Genomic DNA, 22,639 nt, shown 5'->3' on the forward strand with positions numbered 1-22,639 from the left:
CTAATAACTAATTTTAAATTTTTGATTGTTTTATCATTATTTTGTTAGAGATGGGGTCTTACTCTAATGCCCAGGCTAGGATGCAGTGACATGATTATCGCTCACTACAACCTTGAACTCCAGGAATCAAGCGATCCTCTCGCCTCAGCCTCTGGAATAGCTAGGACTGCAGGAGCACACCACCACACCCAGATAATTTTTTGTTGTTGTCTTCCGGAGTGGGCGGGGGGTGGGGGGCAGTCACGCTATGCTGCCCAGGCTGGCCTCATATGGTCCTCCCACCTCAGTCTCCTACTAATTTATAACTTAAATATTTGTCTTTCACTATTCTCAAGGCTTTACTAAGCTTTGTTGAAAGTAGGCCCAGGTGTTGACTGTTAATTTGTGAAACAAAAGATGTGACCTCTTTCCACACTTGAGATTCAGAGGAGCAGAAGTAGTTTAGTAAAGTCATTATGTCAAGCCAACTAGAAACTAGCAGAGGTCTTGGTACAGCACTCCATAGCAAGAAGTGGCCGGAGACTACAAGGACAGATCTGTGAAACATGGAAGCATTCCTGGAATTCTCAGAAATCTTAATGGAAATAATCTAGGTTTGTTTGTTTGTTTGTTTGTTTTAAAAAGGAGGGAGCTAAGTGAGGGTATACAGGAACTTTTTGTACTATGCTTGCAACTTTTCTGTTCTTCTAAACTAAAATAAAAGGCTAATTTAAATTTTAAAAGCATTTTGTTTCATTTTACAATGGCTGGGTAGATTTTCAGATCTTTAATGAAGCAGGTCCTATATGATTAGAGCCAGATTACAGAGCTAGGCAGGCACCCATCAAAACCCAATTAAGCCTGACACAGTGGCTCATGCCTATAATCCCAGCAACGGGAGGCTGAGGCAAGAGGATCACTTGAACCCAGGAGTTCAGGGCTATAGTGAACTATGATCACACCACTACCCTCCAGCCTGGGCAACATAGTGAGGCCTTTTCTCTTTAAAAAAAAATTAAAGTTAATCTTGCTTAACCTTTTACTGGCTCATTTTTGGCTGTGTCATAGAGTTGCTGGCCTCAGTCTTCTCCTTTTCCTCCATTTAATCATTTATTTTACAGAACCTTTTTTTTTTCAGTTTAATGAGACACAAACTCTCAATTTTTTATTTAAAACAGAAATGCAATAAACATACAAGCTAAACATTTCCTCATTAATATGAAAAAAGAAAGCATCAGTAATCCTCTTTGGTCTAAACAAAAATTCCTAAGTGTTTATACATTTTAAAATATGATACTGTTTCAAATATTACTAGGCCAATAAATCATATAGACTCAACCAGTCAGAATTAGACTTTTAAAGAATTACTCTCAAAGGCTGAAATAACTCCAAAGACCAGGGAGTTTACTAAGAACATTTACAAAGATAGAGTTTTGGTGCTGGGCTATATCTCATTTAACGCAGCCAGAAGAAAGAAATATTTTTCTCCTTATTTTGCTGATCTGTCAGTTTTTGCTCAAGTTAGAAGAGCCTACAATTTCAAGGCTAGATAACCGGAATTCCATGAGTTAACACAAATAAGAGGAAGACCGGCAGAAGAGTTCAACACTTATAATATGGAGGGAAATCAGTCAAATAGGATTAGTCATAAATGGAATACTGGGCATGTAGTTTCTTAATTTTCATTAGTTATGCAAATATTTTATTGTTAATATTTAGATTAGTGTTTTAGAATGTTTTGTAGAGACTGAAAAGCAAAAAAGTAATTGCATTAGCATTGTTAAGTATCAGTGTTTTTAGTTTGATGAATGATCGCACAGCTGTGTTCTCAGGCTGCAATAACAAAACACTACAGACTGGGCGGCTGAGCCAACAGAAATTTATTTCTCACAGTCTGGAGGCTGGAAGTCCAAGACAGAGGTGCCAGTTGGGGGTGGTTCATTATGAGGCTTCCCCTTCTAGCTTGTAGGTGGCTGCCATCTCTCTGTGCGCTCCCATGCCCTCTTGTCTGTGTACACAGGAAGGAAGGGAACAAGTTCTCTGGGGTCTCTCCCTATAAGGACACCAATCTTGGCAGATCAGATTCTCCACTGTGACTATGTATAACCTTAATTACTTCCTTAGCAGCCCCAGCTACACACTGAAGGTTGGGGCTTCAACATGGGAATTTAGGGGTGACAGTGGGACACATTCAGTCCATAACAGTGGCCCACCAAACTATGAAAGCAGATAGAAAAAAAAAAATCACAGTTCAAGAATGACATAAAACTTAAGTAGGTATGCTATAGATTAATGCATAGAGCTAAGCTGAGATGTTACAACGTAACAACATAAACTCACTGCGTTTTTTCTTCTTCTTCTTTTTGAGACAGAGTCTCACTCTGTTGCCCCGGCTGGAGTGCAGTGTCATGATCTTAGCTCATTGCAACCTCTGCCTCCAAGATTCAAGTGATTCTCATGCTTCAGCCTCCCGAATAGCTGGGATACAGGAATGCACCACCACGCCCAGCTACTTTTTGTATTTTTAGTAGAGACGAGGTTTCTCCATGTGGGCCAGGCTGGTCTTGAATTCCCAACCTCAGGTGATCCACCTGCCTCAGCCACCCAAAGTGCTGGGATTACAGGTGTGAGCCACCATGCCCGGCTAACATTCATTGATTTTTAAAGACAATCTTTCCCAAGTTCGTTCACCTTAGGACTGATATACACCTTCAGAACCAGATTTTGGTCTCTAATATTAACTTCTACTAAAAGCCAGGATTTTCTCTTGGCCTATAATTTCTCTGTAAAGGTATCATTAATGTTCACTATTACAATTAAGCCTTGGTCTGGGCCATTCTGAGAACAAGCTCTGGAGATCACAATTTTAAGGATTAAGTAATCATAACGATATTCTTTGTTCTGACAAAATTATTAATCTGACAGTGACTGAATTATCTTGGGACTCCCCCAAGCCCTAAATGAATATAGCAAAGATAAATGTCAAGAATTCAGGAAACAATTGCTTCTGCTAGGCCTGTAAGCTACTAACAGACCAGGCTTCTGCAGAAAACGATTCTGGACAAATTTTTAAAAGCAACAAACTACATGAAGTCACGTAAAAAAAGAACTCCAGCCTTGGAGGAAAGGTCACAGACTGAGTTTCTTATTTTTATGGCTTTTACCCAGAGTGCAAGACACAGATCTGCATTGTGCAGGGCAGCTAAAGTTCCTTTAGAAAACGACCATCTTTCTGGCTGGAAGAGTCAGGGGTCAGAATGGGGGGCAACCACCGCTGGTGAAAAGAGCTGGGGGAGGAATCCCTGAAAGGAGAGCCAGAAATGGGGGAGCTCCAAACTCTTTGTGTCAGCTCTGTCCAAATCTCTAACCGACTTGTGAACTAAAAAGAAAGGTTTCTACCATCAGCAGACTGTCACCCATAGACATTTACACAGCATTTTGGTTTGGAGTTCTTCCTAATAGTCACTTCACAGAAAAATATATAGGTATTGTTTTGCCCTGGAAGCCAGACAGATCAGAATATTGGGTAAGATAGCTGGATCAGTTGTCCTTGGATGGATCCCAAACACTATGTTCCTTTCCAGGCCTGAGAATCGCCGGACACTGTCCAAAATAACGCGATCACTCGACATATCAGACGCATCACTGAGACACCCAACCCTTTTCTTCCTCAGTGCTTTCGAGAGCTCATGCCAATAGTGCTCCACTTCTCTCGTGGTGCTGACAAGCACAGCAACATCCTTCGGAGAATAGCCCCTTTCAATGAAGAGCCTGCAGGTGTCTGCCACAAAGGTCACTATTTGCTCCATAGTCCAGTTTTTAATAATCTTTTTGTTGCCTGAAACACCTGGAGCCCATTTAGCTTCACTGAGAATTGCCAGATACCCATGGGGGATATTAACTGGAGGATTTTCTATGATTAGTTGCATTTCTTGTTGTATGTACTCGGCTATTTCATCTGCATTGCGGACTACTCTGGTGAGCTCTTCCCTTGGATACTGTGCTGAGAGAAGGGGAAGGCCACTACAATCTAAGTGGCTGGTCTGAAAGTAGTCCAGAAAGATCCAGAGAACTCCTGGACAATCCTTTTCTCTCTGAGTGATGGTTTTTGCCTTCCCATACCAGTCCCCATCTTCAGTACGGAAATTCTGAGCTTCGTCAATGATGATGTGTTGAATGTGATCAAAGTATTCTCTCATGAAAGTTTTCCGGGTCTCTGCTTGGCAGATTTTTTTATCACTGCAAAAATTAAAAGAACACACTCAGGTTTTCTCTAAAAAAACAAGGGGAGAAAATGATTGTATCATGTTCCTCTGAGCACAGTATGTTATCACAGATCATTTAACCACTCAATTGTCAAGGAAGAAGGTGACTTAGCAGAGAATATTAAATCCAGATTAAACAATACTTAAAGACAGAAGATCCAACTGCTTACCTGATAAAGTTCCTCAGAGGCTGGTTTTCGCAAACATAGAGAATTCTCTCTGCCTCACAGTGAAACACATTCCTGATCTTCTCCATGATCTTCATGGCCATGATGGTCTTCCCTGAGCCAGGTAAGCCGTGGACAAACAATTCTCTGTTCTTGCGGAGGTTTTTGGAGAATATCTCATACTGCTGGGCTGTGAGCAGATTTAAAACCTCACAGCCGAGCTGGTCACTCAAGAGAGATCTGAAGCCGAGCAAGACAATCACGAGGGACTGCAGCAGGGCTTCCATGTGCTGGGTGCCTGCAAGGCTATAGGACGCGGGGTAATCCATCGGAGACACTGCAGCCTCCAAGGCCTCTGCGCTGCTCTCAGGACTCAGGCAGAGGACCTTGGCCCTGACACACACCTTCCCAGTGTAGCCCCCCAGGTTCACCAGGTTCTGCTTCAAAGTAAAGGCGGTGAGAGTGCAGTAGTCCTGGCCCTCTGCATCCAGCTCCCTGAGAACGGTGTAGAGAATGGGGGTGCTGTTCCGTGCTATCAGCAGAGCATCACAGATGACTCCTGGCTTCTCCTGCAAGTTCAGGTCCACAGCCCAGCTTCTAGAGAGGATCACAATTCCCTGGGAGAAAGGTTGCACTTGCTTGTTTATTAACTCCTGTAGTCCTTCATGCTGTGAGGACAGTTCCTTCCAGAGGGACTCTGGAGTATATCGCAAATGTCCTGGTGGGACTAGACATGAAGAAAACAGAAAGATGTTTTCACTGTGTTTGTGTGATTTTGTATGAATCACATGTTATGTTTAAAAGGGAGAGGAAAGCCCCCCAAAGAATCGTACACTTTAACAGAAATTCCTTCTGGTGTATCTTTTTTTTTTTTTTTTTTTTTTTTTTTTTTTTTTTTTTTTTTTTTTTTGAGACGGAGTCTCGCTCTGTCACCCAGGCAGGAGTACAGTGGCCAGATCTCGTCTCACTGCAAGCTCCGCCTCCTGGGTTCATGCCATTCTCCTGCCTCAGCCTCCTGAGTAGCTGGGACTACAGGCGCCCGCCACCACGCCCAGCTGTTATTTGTATTTTTAGTAGAGACAGGGTTTCGCCATGTTGGCCAGGATGGTCTCGATGTCCTGACCTCACGATCCGCCCACCTCGGCCTCCCGAAGTGCTGGGATTACAGGTGTGAGCCACTGCGCCCGGCCTGGTGCATCTCTCTTTAACGCACACCGTACAAATCTGGTAAAACGAATGATGTCACTCTTCTATGTATCTCATGGACAGTGGAGCATGTCAACTGAAATGTAATTTACTGAGCCTGAGAAAGTGAAAGCCGTATATTCAATTACTCTTGCATCCTGGATTCTTATGTGGAATGTTTAAAAACCTTTCTGATAAGCTAATGACTATAAAGATCTCAGGTAAGTAAAGAAACTATTTGGTGGTAAACAGACCTAAGGCAGGTCTAATATATGAATTACCTTGCCCTTGATAAATGTTTGGACATACATAGGATATTTGTGTATCATATTCTTCTGTCAAATCTTATACTTAATATATTCAATATGTGAAGTTAAGCCATTTCCCTCCTTGAGAAATTTAAGTTTCATTTTGTAAGTAGGAACTCTGAGAAAAAAAAACCTTGCTAAAACAATGTTTGGGCAGCAGGGAGAGGGGTTACCTAACATTGTCTATGGACTTGAATTATTATTTGGTGCTACCTCTGAAGCATTAGTGAGCTGTTTCCTCTAGCCTCTTCCAAAGGAAAATTATTTGTGGTTTTTCTGTATTCTTATATTCTACCAGGTGAACATTTTTATTCCTTTTACAGACATAATTCCTCCATCCTAGAAAAGTAGACCAGAAGTGGTTGATTATTCCATTGTGCCCCTGTAGTTGTACTAGATCACTGGTTTCCAAACCCAGCAGGGCATCAGAATAATTTGGGAAGCTTGCACAAATGCACATGGCCAGGCCTTATCTCTGGAAATTAAGCGTTTATAAGTTCTTGGTGTGGGCCTGGACATCTGCATGTTTCACTACCTCCTATGGCATTTCTAATAATCAGCCAGATGTGTCAACCAATGGGCCTGATGATTTCTAAAGGTACCTGAAACTCATCCCCGAGAGGCTTGTGGCATTGTCACTGTATACACCTGGATCTGCAGGACACAATCTTTCATGGATTTGTTTTCCACAAAATGTATTAAATGACTTCCCTCTGTCCTGATGTAAAAACTGGCAGTTAGTACCTGGAAATAAATGTCGTTGTAGATCTGCTTTGTGTTCCAGACCTTTCTTAGAATACACTGGTCTGCAAAGTGAAGGACTGTCAGATAGCCTCAACTGAGACTCAAAGGCCTCAGCAAAGTCTGGAGGAAACTCTGAAAGAAAGAACATTTTATTTACACTATATGATTTCATGTCTCATTACTGCAATAGGCTGTACAAGGCTGTGTCTAAATTTCATCTAACATGGTACAAGTCAGGCCACAAAGTCAGATACTTTACTCTTTCTTGACTCTATGTCCAGGTTCCCAAAGACTCATCATTAAAAGCCCTTTTCCGAACCTTGAATGGTGTTTCCCCATGCAATAAAATGCTCCCTCTTCCATGTTTGAATAGTTCTTTGCTTGAATTGCAGTGAAAAAAAACACTCTCTTTAAGTTCTAATCATCAGGTTTTTATATCCCTGTGCACGCACCTCCACTAATCCCACTTAAACAAACTTCAACCAACACTAGCTCTTGTCTCCCAGAGTTGATCTTATGCTAAATTGAGGTACGAGCTAATCATTATTATGAGGCTCCAGCAAATTCCAATTCAATGATTTTATTAAAGGAACCAATTTCTAAGTTTTTTCCTTTACTGCTTCTTTTGTGGAAAATCACCATTCAGAAAATATCTCATTTTGGTTTTTTCTCACCCAATAAAACTTACCATCTATGAAAAGCGTGGAGATTTAGAGAAAGTAAATTTCAGTGGGTGTGAGAAGGTCAAGCTTAGAGAATAAAGAAGGAAGTGATATTGGGGAAGAGGTAGAAAGGTTAGGGAGGGAGAATCTGCTTCCCTCTTACCTGGATCTGCGTCCATCATTTTCTCTAACCATTCCTCAATTGTCAGGGGACAGACATACTTCTCCTTCACCATCCATGACCTGGGAGCTTCCGAGAACACCACACAACAGAATGCCTTCACTTTAATCACACAGAGATAACCATACAACTCTTTCCCGCGAAACACTTCTATGATTTTTGTGCTGCACTCTACCGGAGGTTTGGAAAAGCAAAAATGGACAATGGGCAACTTAGAAATTGCTCTTGCAATTACATTTTTCAAAGAGTTAGGGTCAACTTTGCTTTTGGCACATCCCAGGACTTTCCTACTCTTATCATCCACTCCAATAAAAAGATAGCCTCCCTCAGTGTTTGCAAATGCAGAGATGTACTCTGGAATTATATTTTCTACATATTGTTGGATGTGGTCTGTAGAGAACTGTTTAAACTCGATGGATGGAGACTCAGGAAAAGATAGGATTTCACCATATTCAATAGTGTCGGTTTGGAAAACTTTATACGCAGGATTTGAGTCAGATATGTTCTGGTATACAGCTTTCATAATTTTACTAGGTGGAGACCCTTCATTAATCAGATTATATTTGGACTCTATTTCCTTGGTCTTCAGGAAATCGAATGCCTTTCTTGAACTCATGGGAAGCACAGAGGTGCCAGATCTACAGTATAATGAAGTACTAAGGCTGCAAATGCGGGAATTAAAAGAACCATGTTTAGGGACAGGGTCACCGCTCCAAGATTTAACAAAAATGTAAAAACACCTTCCTTGTTGCTTAGTCTCAAAGAAAGCCTGCAAGTATTGATCCTGAATAAGATTTCTCAAGGATTCTTCTAAATCCAGTCCCATCTCTATGGGACGCTCATCCTTGTTGGCCATTTCCATCCGAATCACTCCTCCTCCTGAGTTTAATAAAGCACACGCAGCCCGTATAACTCTCGCCTTCTCTTGGTTTCTCTGAATTTTCTGCAACTTTTTTCTGTTTTCTTCTCCAAGAGTCACTTCTCCGACATCGATGACCAGGTCTGGGTAAGATAGATCCATACCCAGGGAGCAGTGATTTGCCTCCATGTTGAACTTGCACCTTAAAGTATTAGAAAATTTGTTTCATTTTTGATTAAAAAATTGTTACAGGCCTGCAATTCACTTACTAGAAAATATTTAAAACCTGTCTAATATATGCTAGTAGAAGACAATAGCAAGAAAGACAGGTATAGTCTCTTCAGGATCTGACTGGCTGGCAGGGAAGGGAACTAATGAAATTAGCCTTTACCATCATGTGTGATATGGCCTCTAAGAGGGAAAACACATTGAATAGGGTATCTGAACTAATCTGGAGACCATGGTTCAATAAGACTTTCGGGAGTAGGTTCCATTTAAGCCAAGACCTAAAGGATGCACTAGAACTGGCCAGGTGAAGTCATCAGCATTGAAACATGGAGGTAGTGGATCACCTGAGGGGCATGTGTACCATGGCATGAGAACATCTAGGTTTGGAACAGATTCTCCATGAACATCAACTTTAGAAGATAAGTAAAAGAAGAACACATTGAAAAGGAGACTGTAGAAAGGTCTGAGTATGAGAAATCAAAGAAGTAGGAAAAAAATCAAGGGTATTTGGTATTAACAAAGCCCAGAACAAGGTCACCTGCCGAGGTTTTAAGATGTCTAATACTGCTGACAGATACAGCTAGGTAATGACTGGAAAGTGTTATTAGGTTTAGTAAAATTAAGGTTAACAGTAACTTTGAAAAATACTGTTCAGACACCCGGGAAATGGGCATCAGGAGACAATAAACCAGGGACTGAGGTCTTGGAGAATAGAGTCAATGAAGATGGCTTGAATTCCAGTTCTGTCATTTAGTACTGTTATTAGTCTAGATATTTACTCTTTCTAACTCTATTTTCTTACTATAAAACATGGTGCAGCCACCTGTGACTGTTATTACGAAGATTAACTCAGATAATTTACAACAAGCATTTAAAACGATGCTTTGGTTCACAGGTGTTCAGTAAGGTAATCTATATTAATTGACGTTACTTTACGATGGGTTGAGGAATGAATGAGAGGTAAGGAAATAGCATTAAGTATACACCTGCTGTCTTCTTACACCCAAATCAGTCCTGAATGAAGGACCTGTGTGCAGAAACACGTAGAGAGAGGCAGCAGAGTTCAGAGGTCAAGATTCAGAAATAAAGGCTGGGACATTCACAATCTTACCACTTTGCCTAATTTAGACCCTTGCCTAGAAATTTCTACGGTCAGGATTCTGTCTTGCATTCCAAGACCACCGAAACATCTTTGTCAAGTTACTTGTAAAATATTCTTTTTGATATATGGGGACTTCAAAGTTAAATCTTTTCTCTTTACCCCCATGAACTTTATTGTTAAAGCCTAGATACGCTGATAGTTTTTCATTGGCAACTGTATTCAAATGGCAACCCCACCCATATCTTTTGCAGGCAGAAAAGTCTTAGGGAACTCTATCCCAGCTCTTCCTTTGGGTATAAAGGTATTATAATCAGTGCCACTTGCAGATTCTTTGTAAGGTAGAGATATGGTTTCCTAAATAAAATTGAAATCCTAAATAAAGTTGAACTATTCAATAACACATTGAGAATTCAGGGGGGAAAAAAATCAGTAAGTTTACCAATATATTTAACAAAAACAACTGATTCTGTTTTATTTAGAGAATAACTTTGCCAGAATCCCTTTCTTAATATAACCAGACTTCCCACCAGCACTGTGAATGCCCACCACCTGCTGTCTTTCTTCCACCAAAATCAGTCCTGAATGAAGGACCTGTGTGCAGAAACACGTAGAGAGAGGCAGCAGAGTTCAGGGGTCGATTCAGACTTCTTTGAACGCCCCCCCAGTTCAAATACCGGCTCTGCCATTTATTAGCTGTGTGGTTTGGGGATATTTACTTGACCTCTCTGTACCTAAGCAAAACAGTGATAGCCATAAAAGCTGCCTCGAAGAGTTGTAGTGAGAAGTAAATGAGATAATATATGTACAGCATTTAAAATGCTACACGACACAAAGTAAACACACAGTACTAGAGTTTGTTAGTTAAACGTAGAAATAATACCCTAGAATCCAGGAAACAGGAGGTGGGGGGAGGGTGGAGGTGGAGAGGGGCCTATGAGAAGCCCCTGGGGGCAATGGATGGCTGTTGGGTAACAGCCTGCACACATGCGTCGATCGGAGTAATTCGAGATAATTCTTGCCCTTGTTTCTCTGTGGAAATTGATGGAGTTTCACTTCCTACACAGGTATACTGTAGGTAAAATCAGAACAACATAAATCCTCCCATCCACTCCCAAGCCACCCCCAATCCACTGAGGAAAACTGGGTGGGAACTGGCTAGTCTCAGGCAGAAACGAAACTGAAGGAAACAGCTGCGACAGAAGCCCCCTCTTGGGAAACTGAAACACGGAGCTCTTTGTCCTTCTCAGATAGCGTCTCTGTATTTTACAGACGTTGTTGGGAAGGAGACATTTTTCTCATTTGTACCCTTTCTAGATTACAGGGTAATCACAGGGTAGTGGGTTTTGCAATTCTAATTGCCAGCGGTACAGGATAATGGCAATTCTAATTCTGTTTTGTTGTTTTGTTTTGTTTTTGTTTTGATACAATGTCTTCTTGTGTTGCCCAGGCTGGAGTGCAGTGGCGCGATCACAGGCTCAGATGATTTTTACCTCAGCCTCTGGAGAAGGTGGAACCACAGGTGCGCGCCACCAGGCCCGGTTAATTTATTATTATTATTACTATTATTATTATTCACAGCGATAGGGTCTCCCTACATTGCCCAGGCTGGTCTCGAAATCCTGGGCTCAAGTAATCCTCCCACTTGGCCTTTCAAAGTGCTGAGACTACAAGCATGAGCCACTGCACCAGGCCTAATTCTGTTTTTTAACTCTTAGATTAAGAACAATAATTTACGGTGGTTAGTGAGTCAATGCCAAGAACCCTGAAACAAAGGGCCCAACTTCGCGACGGTGGAAGCCTCCAGGACGCACTCGGCTCTGCCTGTTTGCTCCGCCCCCCCCCGAGGAAACCGCTGCTTGCTGGGCAGGGGCTTTCTGTTTTGCAGCCGGAACAGGAACGCAGGTAAGGCCCGCCAAGTCGCCGGCGACGCCTTCCAACCCCTTTCGCTCTCTGCACCGTCCCTCCCCACCGCCCCGCCTCCACCCGCGATCAAGTCCTCATAGTCAACCTTTTAGGGAATTTGCTCAGCAAACTAGCTGGACTCCAAAGGCAGGGGAGAAGCACACAAATGCCCCCATTCCAACCCCTGGCTGGAGCTAGGGGGCGGGGGTGGCTCTCCTAGCTTGCTCTCCATCCGAGTCATCGCCAGTCCAGGGTCGTGCTAGACTATACCCCGGGGCTTGGGTACAAGCGGGAGCACCGCAGTCCGGGTAGGAGCAGGGACCGTCTCTTACCTCTCAAGCTCCAACGCGTCGGAAGTCCCCACCGCGTTTCCCTGGAGGCGCCAAGGTCCTGTCCTTATAATCAATGGTTGGCTCCTCCCTGAGCACGCCCTACTCAGGGGATGAACGAACCAGTGGGTCCCACGCAGGGCATGGAGGCGCCAATGGGAGTGTCTGCAAAGTCCGGCAACGCTTTGCCACGCTGCCTAGAAGGCTTGGTGGGTGGCTCGGGCCTATGAAATTCCAGCACTTTGGGAGGCCTAAGCGGGTTGATGGCTTGAGCCAAGAAGTTCGAGACCAGCCTGGGCAGCACAGTGGGACCCCCGTTTCTACAACAACAACAACAACAAATTACTCGGGCTTAGTGGCGCGCGTCTGTGGGCTCATATGTAGTCTCAAATGCCCGGAAGGCTGAGGCGGGAGGATCACTTGAGCCCGAGGAGGTAGAGGGTAAAGTGAGACGAGATCGCACCACTGCACTCCAGCTTGGGCGACAGAGTGAGCGCCTGTCACAAAAAAGAAAAGAAAGAAAGAAATTGTCCGGAAGCACCAAGTTTTCTGATGCTTTCGGTGGTTCTTAGTTCTTTCTTACTCCCACTCCTCCCCGCTCCGTCCCTATCTCTCTCTTCTCTCCTGCAGCCTAAGGTCCCGCCTTCCCCGGATCCCTCCTCTGAGGGTCCTGCCAAGCTTTCGCCCGGGTTTTCCCCTTCCACCGCACTGGAATTGCCCAGACCCCAACCTGGGCTTCTCTCCCCACCGTCTGCCCCAGAAAGTGGGCCTTGAGACCCGGGAACCCAAGGTCAAAATGCGACGGATGCGCGGATCGGGCGGCGCTCGGTTCCGGCGGCGCTCGGTTCCTGGCTGGATTTGTGGCTCCGCAGACCCGGCGCCAGAGTGGGATGTGGCGGCGGCCGGTGCGCTGCGCTCGGTCAACCCCTTGGAGACCAGGACTACGAAATCCAAATACTCTGGACTCCAGCAGGTGCTAAAGGCACAGAACAAGCAGAACCCTGGCTGGTTTTCTTGTACCGCGAGCAGCGTGACGGTTACCGGGGTTGACCAAGCACCGCGCACCGGCACAGTTCTCACTGATGTAGAGTGGCCCAAGAGTGGAAGCGGCGGTTAACACCAGGCTGATTAATATAAGCTCCAGTGGAGGCTAAAGTGAGAAAATAAAACGTACTCCTATCCCCCCGCCCTCCGCCCCAGAGATTACCACTGATCACTATTAACACCTTATTGTATATATCTTCACGGATCATACATATACATTACACAAACGTATATATAATACATTTTTATTAAAGTCACACTGTACATACTGTTCTTAACCTGCTTTTTTCAATGACTTCCACCTTTCCATTTCAGTAAATCTTCATATTATCATATTCCAGTTTTTTCGTTTTTCTTTAAAATGTGATTTATACGTTGTGCAAACCTGTGCTGAATCCAGAACTATGCGTCTGTAAAGCGCTGGAAAAAAAAGACTGTCAATCTAGAATTCTATGACCACCAAAACTAAAACAAGTCCTCCAAAATGGAGGCAAAATAATGACCTATTCAGAACCACCCCCCCCAAAAAAAAAAAACTTAGGAAATTTATTACCAGCAGATCTTTACAAAAACCATTAACGTGGTTTTTGTTTGTTTGTTTGTTTGTTTTGTTTGTTTGTTTTTGAGACGGAGTCTTGCTCTTGTTGCCCAGGACGGAGTGCAATGGCATGATCTCGGTTCACTGCAACCTCCACCTCCCAGGTTCAAGCGATTCTCCTTCCTCAGCTTCATGAGTAGCTGGGATTACAGGCTCCCACCACCAGGCCCAGCTAATTTTTGCCTTTTTTGTAGAGACGGGGATTCACCATGTTGGCCAGGCTGGTCTTGAACTCCTGACCTCAGGTGATCCACCCGTCTCCGCCTCCCAAAGTGCTAGGATTACAGGCGTGAGCCACCGCCCCCGGCCTAACAAAGTTCTTTATTTTGAAGGAAAATGATACCAGGATGAAACTCAGATCTACACAAAAGAATGAGGAGTAATTGACTTTGTATGTTTTTCTTGTTTTTTTTTTTTTTTTTTTTTTTTTCTTTACCGACTTTACTAAACTTTGTAGTTAATTTTGACGATCAGTCTCTATGTTCTTTTAGGTCATCTAAGAACACAATAATATTAAGTGTGCATAATGAGAGTTTAATGTCTTCGTTTGTAATCTGCATACTTTCCTTGTTTCCTTTTCCTGTATGATGCATTGGCCAGGACTTTCAGCACAATGTTAAATGAAAGAACTAGTACCTAAAGACACAACCTAACAATACTAAAATTCCATCTTTGGAGATCTGTTAACTGGGATCGCCTTAAAGAACAGTTTCTGTGTTAGGGTCCTGTCAGAAGACCAGTTATTTTGAACAGAGAGGTTTTAAAATGAAGAACTATTCACTAGATATAAAGACTTTTTAACTCAATCAAGGAAAAGGCAAAAAAGTAACACCACGGTATTATGGAGGTGACTATGGAAAACAGCCATCACCTCTGAGGCTAGGAGAACAAATGGAAGAGATCTTTGAGGGAGCATAAGGCAGCCACTGTGAGTGTTGGGAAATTTTTTTAAAAACATCTGAAAGGTGTTTATGGGAAAGTTTATGAAACCTTAATGAAAAATAATAAATATGTAAATACATTAAATTGTATACCATGTCCATGGATTGGAAAACCCAATATATTAAAGACCACTTTGGGAGGCTGAGGCGGGTGGATCACCTGAGGTCAAGAGTTCAAGACCAGCCTGACCAACATGAATAAACCCTGTCTCTACTAAAAATACAAAAACTTAGCCGGGCGTGGTCATGCACGCCTGTAATCCCAGCTACTCAGGAGGCTGAGAGGCTGAGACAGGAGAATCGCTTGAACCTGGGAGTCGGAGGTTGCAGTGAGCCAAGATCATGCCATTGCACTCCAGCCTGGACAGCAAGAGAGAAGCTCCATCTCAAAAACAAACAAAAAAAATTAATTCTCACTAAATTGATGAGTAGATCCATTGAGATTCCATTTTAAATCCCAGCAGTATTTTCCTAGAACATTACATGCTGATTATAGATTTATATATAAGACCCGAAACACTCTTCAAAAGAAAAAGCACGTTGTGGGCAGACATCAAATTTTCCTATATAGCAATAATAATTAGAAAAAATAGAGCATGGAATAAATGACAGAGCCTCAAACTCACATATTGATGGAAAAATCTATGACAGAGGTGGCATTGCAGTTAAGTGGGGAAAGGAGAGACTATTTTATAAATTGTGTTGAGATATCTGCTATCCCTAGAGAAAAAATATTAATTTGCATCCTGTCCTTCAAAATCTATTCTGCCAAAATAAAAACATAAATACAAAAATACAAAATCGGTAAATGTTTAAAGATAATATAGGGACCAGGTGCTCACACCTGTAATCCCAGCACTTTGTGGGGGTCAAGGTGGGCTGACCACTTGAATCCAAGAGTTCGAGACCAGGCTGGGAAACATAGTGAAGCCCCGTCTCTATCAAAAATACAAAAATTAGCCAGGCATGGTGGTGCACGCCTGTGGTCCCAGCTACTCAGGAGGCTGAGGCAGAAGGATCACTTGAACCCAGCACACCGCTGCACTTCAACCTGGGTAACAAAGCAAGACCCTGTCTTCCAAAAAAAAAGGCAAAACCATGATGTTCCCACTCTGTTATGGGTGTTAACAAACCTCTCCCTTACAGACAGCTGGAAAATGACTAGGCAGTGGTGATATGACCAATATATCCAAGGCCTGACCAATTACATGGGAACCCTTCCTTAGGCACAGATTCCATAAGTAGAAATTGTGCCTTTGCAAATTAGGTTACTCACTTTCTTTTTCATCTTACATGAGATGCATTCTTTTTCCCAGCTCACATTTCACATTCACATGCCTTTTTTAGTATTAACATAAATACAGTAGAATTTACTTTTTCATGTACAGTAAAATTTACCTTTTACGTATAGTTCTATTAATACATGTTTAGAATCATTTAACCACCACAAAAAAGAATACAGCCACCACCACACGCACGCACACACACACACAAACGCGTGCGCGCGCGCGCACACACACACACACACTAATACTTTCCCGAAATTCCAGTCCCTGCAAAGCACAGATTTGTTCTCTATCCCTAGTTTTGTCTTTTCCAGGATGTTGTATAACTGTAATCAAATAGTACGTAACCATTTGGGATTGGCTTCTTTGCATAATATCTTTGAGTTTCTTCCCTGCTGTGTCTAATAATTTTTCATTTCTTTTGATCGCTGAGTGGTATTCCATTGTTTGGATGTACCACTTTTTGTTTAACCATTAACCCATTGAAAGACATTCAGGCTGTTTCCTGGGTTTGTTAATTATAAATAGAACTGCTATAAATAGCCATGTATAGCTGTGATGGTTAATACTGAGTGTCAACTTGATTGGATTAAAGGATACAAAGTATTGATCCTGGGTGTATCTGTGAGGGTGTTGCCAAAAGAGATTTGCTTTTGAGTCAGTGGGCTGGGTAAGGCAGATCCACTCTTAATCTTGTGGGCACAATCTAACCAGCTTTCAGTGAATATAAAGCAGGCAGAAAACGTGAAAAGAAGAGACGGGCCTATCCTCCCAGGCTCCACCTTTCTCCTGTGCTGGATGCTTCCTGACCTTGAACATCGAACTCCAAGTTCTTCAGTTTAGGGACTCAGACTGGCTCTCCTTGCTCCTCAGCTTGCAAACAACCTATTGTGGGACCTTGTGATCGTGTAAGTTAACACTTAATAAACTTCCCTTTATATATATATATATATATATATATGTATGTATAGCGCCTATTAATTTTGTCCCTCTAAGAGAACCCTGACTAATACAGATTTTGGTACCAGGAGTAGTTCTAAAGGAACAGAATATTAAGGATGGAATTTTTTCATTGATTTAGGGGTTTCTGGAGTTGGCTGCTTAATACGATTAGACCCAAAAATGCTAAGGACTCTGCTTCTAATAATATGGAGAACACTGACAGTCCTTGGCATGAACTGTTTAGAGAGCTGTGCAAAGTAAATGCATTTGGCACTCCTGAGTCACCGCTCGTGAGAGGCAAGGAGTTTAGTGACTCTATACATAATACCTTTGACCATATGTGGAGAACCAAGGAACATAATGAAGTGGATTGGTTGCTCCTAAGTTCAGTAAACAAAGTGATGAAAGAAAATGATGAGCTCAGGGATTCTGTCTCCCGGCTTCAGAAGCAGACACTGAGCCTCAAATCTCCTAAGATTGCCCTGAGTGAGAGCCTTATCTCCTGCAGAGAAAGAGCTGAAATTGTGGAAAAACAAAGCTCTGGTGCGAGTGGCTGACCTGCAACAATAGGTGCATGCATAGCCTCACCAGGTGTCTACTGTTAAAGTGAGGGCATTGATTGGAAAAGAATGGGACCCTGCAACTTGGAATGGGGACGTGTGGGACGACCCTGATGAAGCTGGGGACACTGAGTTTGTAAACTCTGATGAACCTTGTGAGAAGGAGCAACTTCCCCATCCCAAGTAGTGGCAACATCCCCTCCTCGACCCATGCTGCCATCAGCCTTTCCTCCTTTGTCTGAGGAGATAAACCCTGTGTTACCTGAGGCAACAGTGATGGCCTTCCCTGAGGCAGTTGCCAGGCAAGATAATGTTGATCCTCCTCAGGAGCCACCCCAACACTGCTGTTTGCTTCTAGACCTATAACTAGACTAAAGTCCCTTCGGGCCCCTGGAGGTGAGGTTGAGAGTGTGACCCATGAGGAGATGCAATACACTCAAAAAGAACTATTTGAGTTCCCTACTTTATATAAACAGCAATCTGGAGAACAGGCATGGAAATGGGTATTAAGGGCATGGGATAATGGTGGAAGGAACATAAAGTTGGATCAGGTTGAATTTATTGATCTGGGCAACCAAAGTTGCCATAGTGGCAGGGATGGAGGTTATGCATGGGCTCAGGAACATGGATTTCCACTCACCAAAGCTGACCTGGCTATGGCCACTGCTGAGTGCCCAATTTGTCAGCAGCAGAGACCAACACCAAGCACTCGATATAGCACCATTCCTTGGGGTGATCAGTCAGCCACCTGGTGGCAGGTTAATTATATTGGACCTCTTCCATCATGGAAAGGGCAGAGGTTTGTCCTCACTGGAATAGACACTTACTCCAGATATGGGTTTGCCTATCCTGTATGCAATGCTTCTGCCAAGACTACCATCGATAGACTCACGGAATGCCTTGTCCACCATTGTAGTATTCCACACAGCATTGCCTCTGACCAAGGCACTCACTTTACAGCTAAAGAAGTGTGGCAGTGCGCTCATGCTCATGGAATTCACTGGTTTTAACATGTTCCCCATCGTCCTAAGGCAGCTGGATTGATAGAACGGTGGAATGGCCTTTTAAGGTCACAATTAAAATGCCAGCTAGGTGACAATACTTTGCAGCGCTGGGGCAGAGTTCTCCAAAAGGCTGTGTATGCTCTGAATCAGCATCCGATATATGGTACTGTTTCTCCCATAGCCAGGATTCACTGGTCCAGGAATCGAGGGGTGAAAGTGGAAGCGGCACACTCACCATCACCCCTAGTGATCCACTAGCAAAATTTTTGCTTTCTGTTACCGTGACATTAGATTATGCTGTCCTAGACGTCCTAGCTACAGAGGGAGGAATGCTGCCACCAGGAGACACAACAATCATTCCATTAAACTGGAAGTTAAGATTGCCACCTGGACACCTTGGGCTCCTCCTACCTTTAAGTCAGACTAAGAAGGGACTTGCAGTGTTGGCTGGGGTGATTGGCCCAAACTATCAAGATGAAATCAGTCTACCACTCCACAATGGAGGTAAGGAAGAGTACTCACGGAATACAGGAGATCCACTAAGGAGTCTCTTAGTATTACCATGCCCTGTGATTAAGGACAATGGGAAACTACAACAGCCCAATCCAGGCAGGACTACAAATGGTCCAGACCCTTCAGGAATGAAGGTTTGGGTCACTCCACCAAGGAGAAAAAAAAAACCAAAAAACCATGACCTGCTGAGGTGCTTGCAGAAGACAAAGAGAATACAGAATGGATAGTAGAAGAAAGTAGTCATCAATACTAGCTATGGCCACGACCAGCTGCAGAAATGAAGACTGTAAAAGTCATCAGTATTTCCTCCTTCTTTTGTTAAAAACATGTTTGTGCATGTATACACTTGTACTAAGAAAATATCTTCATTTTATTTCCTTTTCCTTTATCATGTGACATAAGGTTTATTGACTTCATATCAGCATTTAAGTATTGTTAACTTTATGTAATAGTATTTGGGTCAGGGATTGGTTCATTTCTGGTTGTACGAAGGATAGTTGTATTATGCTAATCATAATTATGACTTCATTATTGTCTTTATTTGAAGATTATGTATAATCTCAAATGGAGATGTTTATGGATTCAAGTTGACAAGAGAGGACTTGTGATGGTTAATACTGAGTGTCAACTTGATTGGATTGAGGGATACAAAGTATTAATCCTGGGTGTATCTGTGTGGGTGTTGCCAAAAGAGATTAAAATTTGAGTCAGTGGGCTGAGGAAGGCAGATCCACTCTTAATCTGGTGGACACAATCTAATCAGCTTCCAGTGAATATAAAGCAGGCAAGAAAATGTTAAAAGGAGAGACAGGCCTAGCCTCCCGGCCTACATCTTCAGATTCTTCAGTTTGGGTACTCGGACTGTCTCTCCTTGCTCCTCAGCTTGCAGACAAGCTATTGTGGGACGTTGTGATTGTGAAAATTAATACTTAATAAACTCATATATATATACATGAGTTATATATATTAGGATATATATATAATAGTTCTGTCCCTATTAGTTCTGTCCCTCTAAGAGAACCCTAATCAAGCTGCGTCCCAGAGATTCTGGTACACGTCTCTTTGTTCTCATTAGTTTCAAAGAACTTCTTGATTCCTGCCTTAATTTCATTATTTACTCAGGAGTCATTCAGGAGCAGGTTGTTCAATTTCCATGTAGTTGTGTGATTTTTAAGTTAGTTTCTTAATCTTGAGTTCTCATTTGATTGCACTGTGGTCTGAGAGACTGTTATGATTTTAGTTGCTTTGCACTTGCTGAGGAGTGTTTTACTTCCAATTATGTGATCGATTTTAGAGTGAGTGCCATGTGGTGATGAGAAGAATGTATATTCTGTTGTTTTGGGATGGAGAGTTCTGTAGATATCTGTCAGCTCCTCTTGATCCAGAGTTGAGTTCCAGTCCTGAATATCTTTGTTAATTTTCTTTCTCAATGTTCTGTCTAATATCGTCAGTGGGGTGTTAAAGTCTCCCACTATTATTGTGTGGGAGTCTAAGTCTCCTTGCAGGTCTCTAAGAACTGGCTTTATGAATCTGGGTGCTCCTGTATTGGATGTATATATACTTAGGATAGTTAGCTCTTCTTGTTACATTGATCCCTTTACCATTATGTAATGCCTTTCTTTGTCTTTTTTTATCTTTATTGGTTTAAAGTTTTATCAGAGACTAGAATTGCAACCCCTGCTTTTTTCTGCTCTCCATTGGCTTGGTAAATATTCCTCCATCTCTTTCTTTTGAGCCTATGTTTGTCTGTACATGAGTTGAATACAGCATACCAATGAGTCTTGACTCTATCCAGCTTGCCATTCTGTCTTTTAATTGGGGCATTTAGCCCATTTACATTTAAGGTTAATATTCTTATGTGTTAATTTGATCCTGTCATCATGATGCTAGCTGGTTATTTTGCAGACTTGTTTATATGGTTGCTTCATAGTGTCACTGGTCTGAGTACTTCAGTGTGTTTTTGGAGTGGCTGGTAATGGTTTTTCCTTTCCATATTTAGTGCTTCCTTCAGGAGCTCTTGCAAAGGCAGGCCTGGTGGTTGTGAATTCCCTCAGCTTTTTTTTTTTTTTTTTTTTAATCTAAAAAGGATCTTATTTCTCCTTTGCTTATGAAACTTAGTTTGCCCGGAAATGAAATTCTGGGCTGGAAATTCTTTACTTAAGAATGTTGAATATTGCCCCCCAACCTCTTCTGGCTTGTAGGGTTTCTGTTGAGAAGTCTGCTGTTAGTCTCATGGGCTTCTTTTTGTAGGTGACCTGGCCTTTCTCTCTGGCTACCCTTAACATTTTTTCTTTCATTTTGACCTTGGAGAATCTGAACGATTATGTGTCTTGGGGTTTGTCTTCTCATGGAATATCTTACTGGGGTTCACTGCATTTCCTAAATTTGAATGTTGGCCTGTCCTGCTAGGATGGGGAAGTTCTCTTGGATGATATCCTAAAGTATGTTTTCCAACTTGGTTCCATTCTCCCCACCTCTTTCAGGTACCCCAATCAATTGTAGGTTTGGTCTTTTTACATTATCCCACATTTCTCGGAGGTTTTGTTCATTCTTTTTACTTCTTTTTTCCTCTAATCTTGTTTGCCTGACTTATTTGTAGTTTGGTTTCTTTTTGGTCATAGAACACACTCTGAGTATAATTTCAATTCTTTAACATTTGTTTAGCTTTGTTTTATGGCTCAGGTTCTGTTCTATCTTGATATATGTTCCATAGGCATTTGAGAAGAATATATGTTTTGCTGTTGTTGGGTAGCATGTTCTATATATGTCATTAGATCCTGTTGACTGGTGATGTTAAGTTCTTCTGTATCCTTGCAGATTTTCTTTAAGACGGGGTCTCACTCTGTCACTGAAGCTGGAGTGCAGTGGCATGATCATAGTTCACTGTGACCTCATTTCCTGGACTCAAGCAAGCCTCCCACTTCAGCCTCTCAAGTAGCTAGGACTACAAGCGTGCACCAACACGCCCGCCCCCAATTTTTTTTTTAAGGATGGGGTCTGCTGTGTTGTGCAGGCTGCTCTCAAATCTGCCTTATAGATTTTTTGGTCTACTTCTACTACGAGGTACTGTACAAGGATGTTGACGTCCCTAACTACAATTGTGAAGTCTGTTTCTCCTTTCAGTGCTATCACTTTTTGTGTCACATATTTTGCAGCTCTGTTGTTCAATATACATACATTTAGATTGCCATATCTTCTTGGTTAACTGATCTTTTCATCATTATTATACTGTCCCTATCTGTCTCTGGTAATTTTCTTGACTTTATCTGATATTAGTATAGCCATGCCTGCTCGCCTTTGTTTTGATTTTTAGACGAAGCCTTGCTCTGTCACCCAGGCTGGAGTGCAATGGCACAATCTTGGCTCACTGCAGCCTCAGCATCCCAGGTTCAAGTGATCCTCCCACCTCAGCCTCCCAAGTAGCTGAGCTTACAGGCGCCCATGACCAAGCCCACCTAATTTTTGTATTTTTAGTAGAGATGGGGTTTCACCATGTTGGCTAGGCTGGTCTTGAACCCTTGGCCTCAATTGATCCACCACCTTGGCCTCCCAGAGTGCTGGAATTACAGGTGTGAGCCACCATGCCTGGCCCTACATATGTCTTTTTCCATCATTTTATTTTCAACTTTCATACATTTGAAGTGAGTTCCTTATAGACAGCATACAGTGGGTCATGATTGTTAATCCACTCTGCCAAATGGTTCTTTAATTGGTATATTTAGACCCTTTATATATTATATAATTATTGATATGTTTGGGCTTAAGTATGCCATTTTATTTTTTGATTTCTATTTCTTCTCTGTGTTTTTAATATTTTTTTCTTTTCCCTGCCTTCTTATG

At 42.4% G+C, this 22,639-nt stretch overlaps 1 protein-coding gene across 2 annotated transcripts in view; it reads right to left on the reverse strand.

The window, feature by feature from the left end:
• Positions 1–593: 593 nt before the first annotated feature.
• LOC103242737 (schlafen family member 13) overlaps positions 594–22,639 on the reverse strand; it is a 101,358-nt gene continuing 79,312 nt past the window's right edge. Inside the window, exons 1-5 of one of the 2 annotated variants that reach the window (XM_008011058.3) lie at positions 11,915–12,012; positions 7,474–8,552; positions 6,649–6,780; positions 4,415–5,138; positions 594–4,218 (exon numbers count right to left, since the gene is read on the reverse strand). In XM_008011058.3, the coding sequence (XP_008009249.3) occupies positions 3,447–4,218; positions 4,415–5,138; positions 6,649–6,780; positions 7,474–8,539 (2,694 nt within the window). In that variant the 5' untranslated portion in view covers positions 8,540–8,552; positions 11,915–12,012 and the 3' untranslated portion in view covers positions 594–3,446. Of the gene's footprint in view, positions 4,219–4,414; positions 5,139–6,648; positions 6,781–7,473; positions 8,553–11,914; positions 12,013–22,639 lie in introns of those variants that run through there. The other variant, XM_073004855.1, reaches the window with a different exon arrangement.

This window comes from Chlorocebus sabaeus, chromosome 16, assembly GCF_047675955.1.
Source record: "Chlorocebus sabaeus isolate Y175 chromosome 16, mChlSab1.0.hap1, whole genome shotgun sequence".
Classification (NCBI taxonomy): Eukaryota; Metazoa; Chordata; class Mammalia; order Primates; family Cercopithecidae; genus Chlorocebus; species Chlorocebus sabaeus.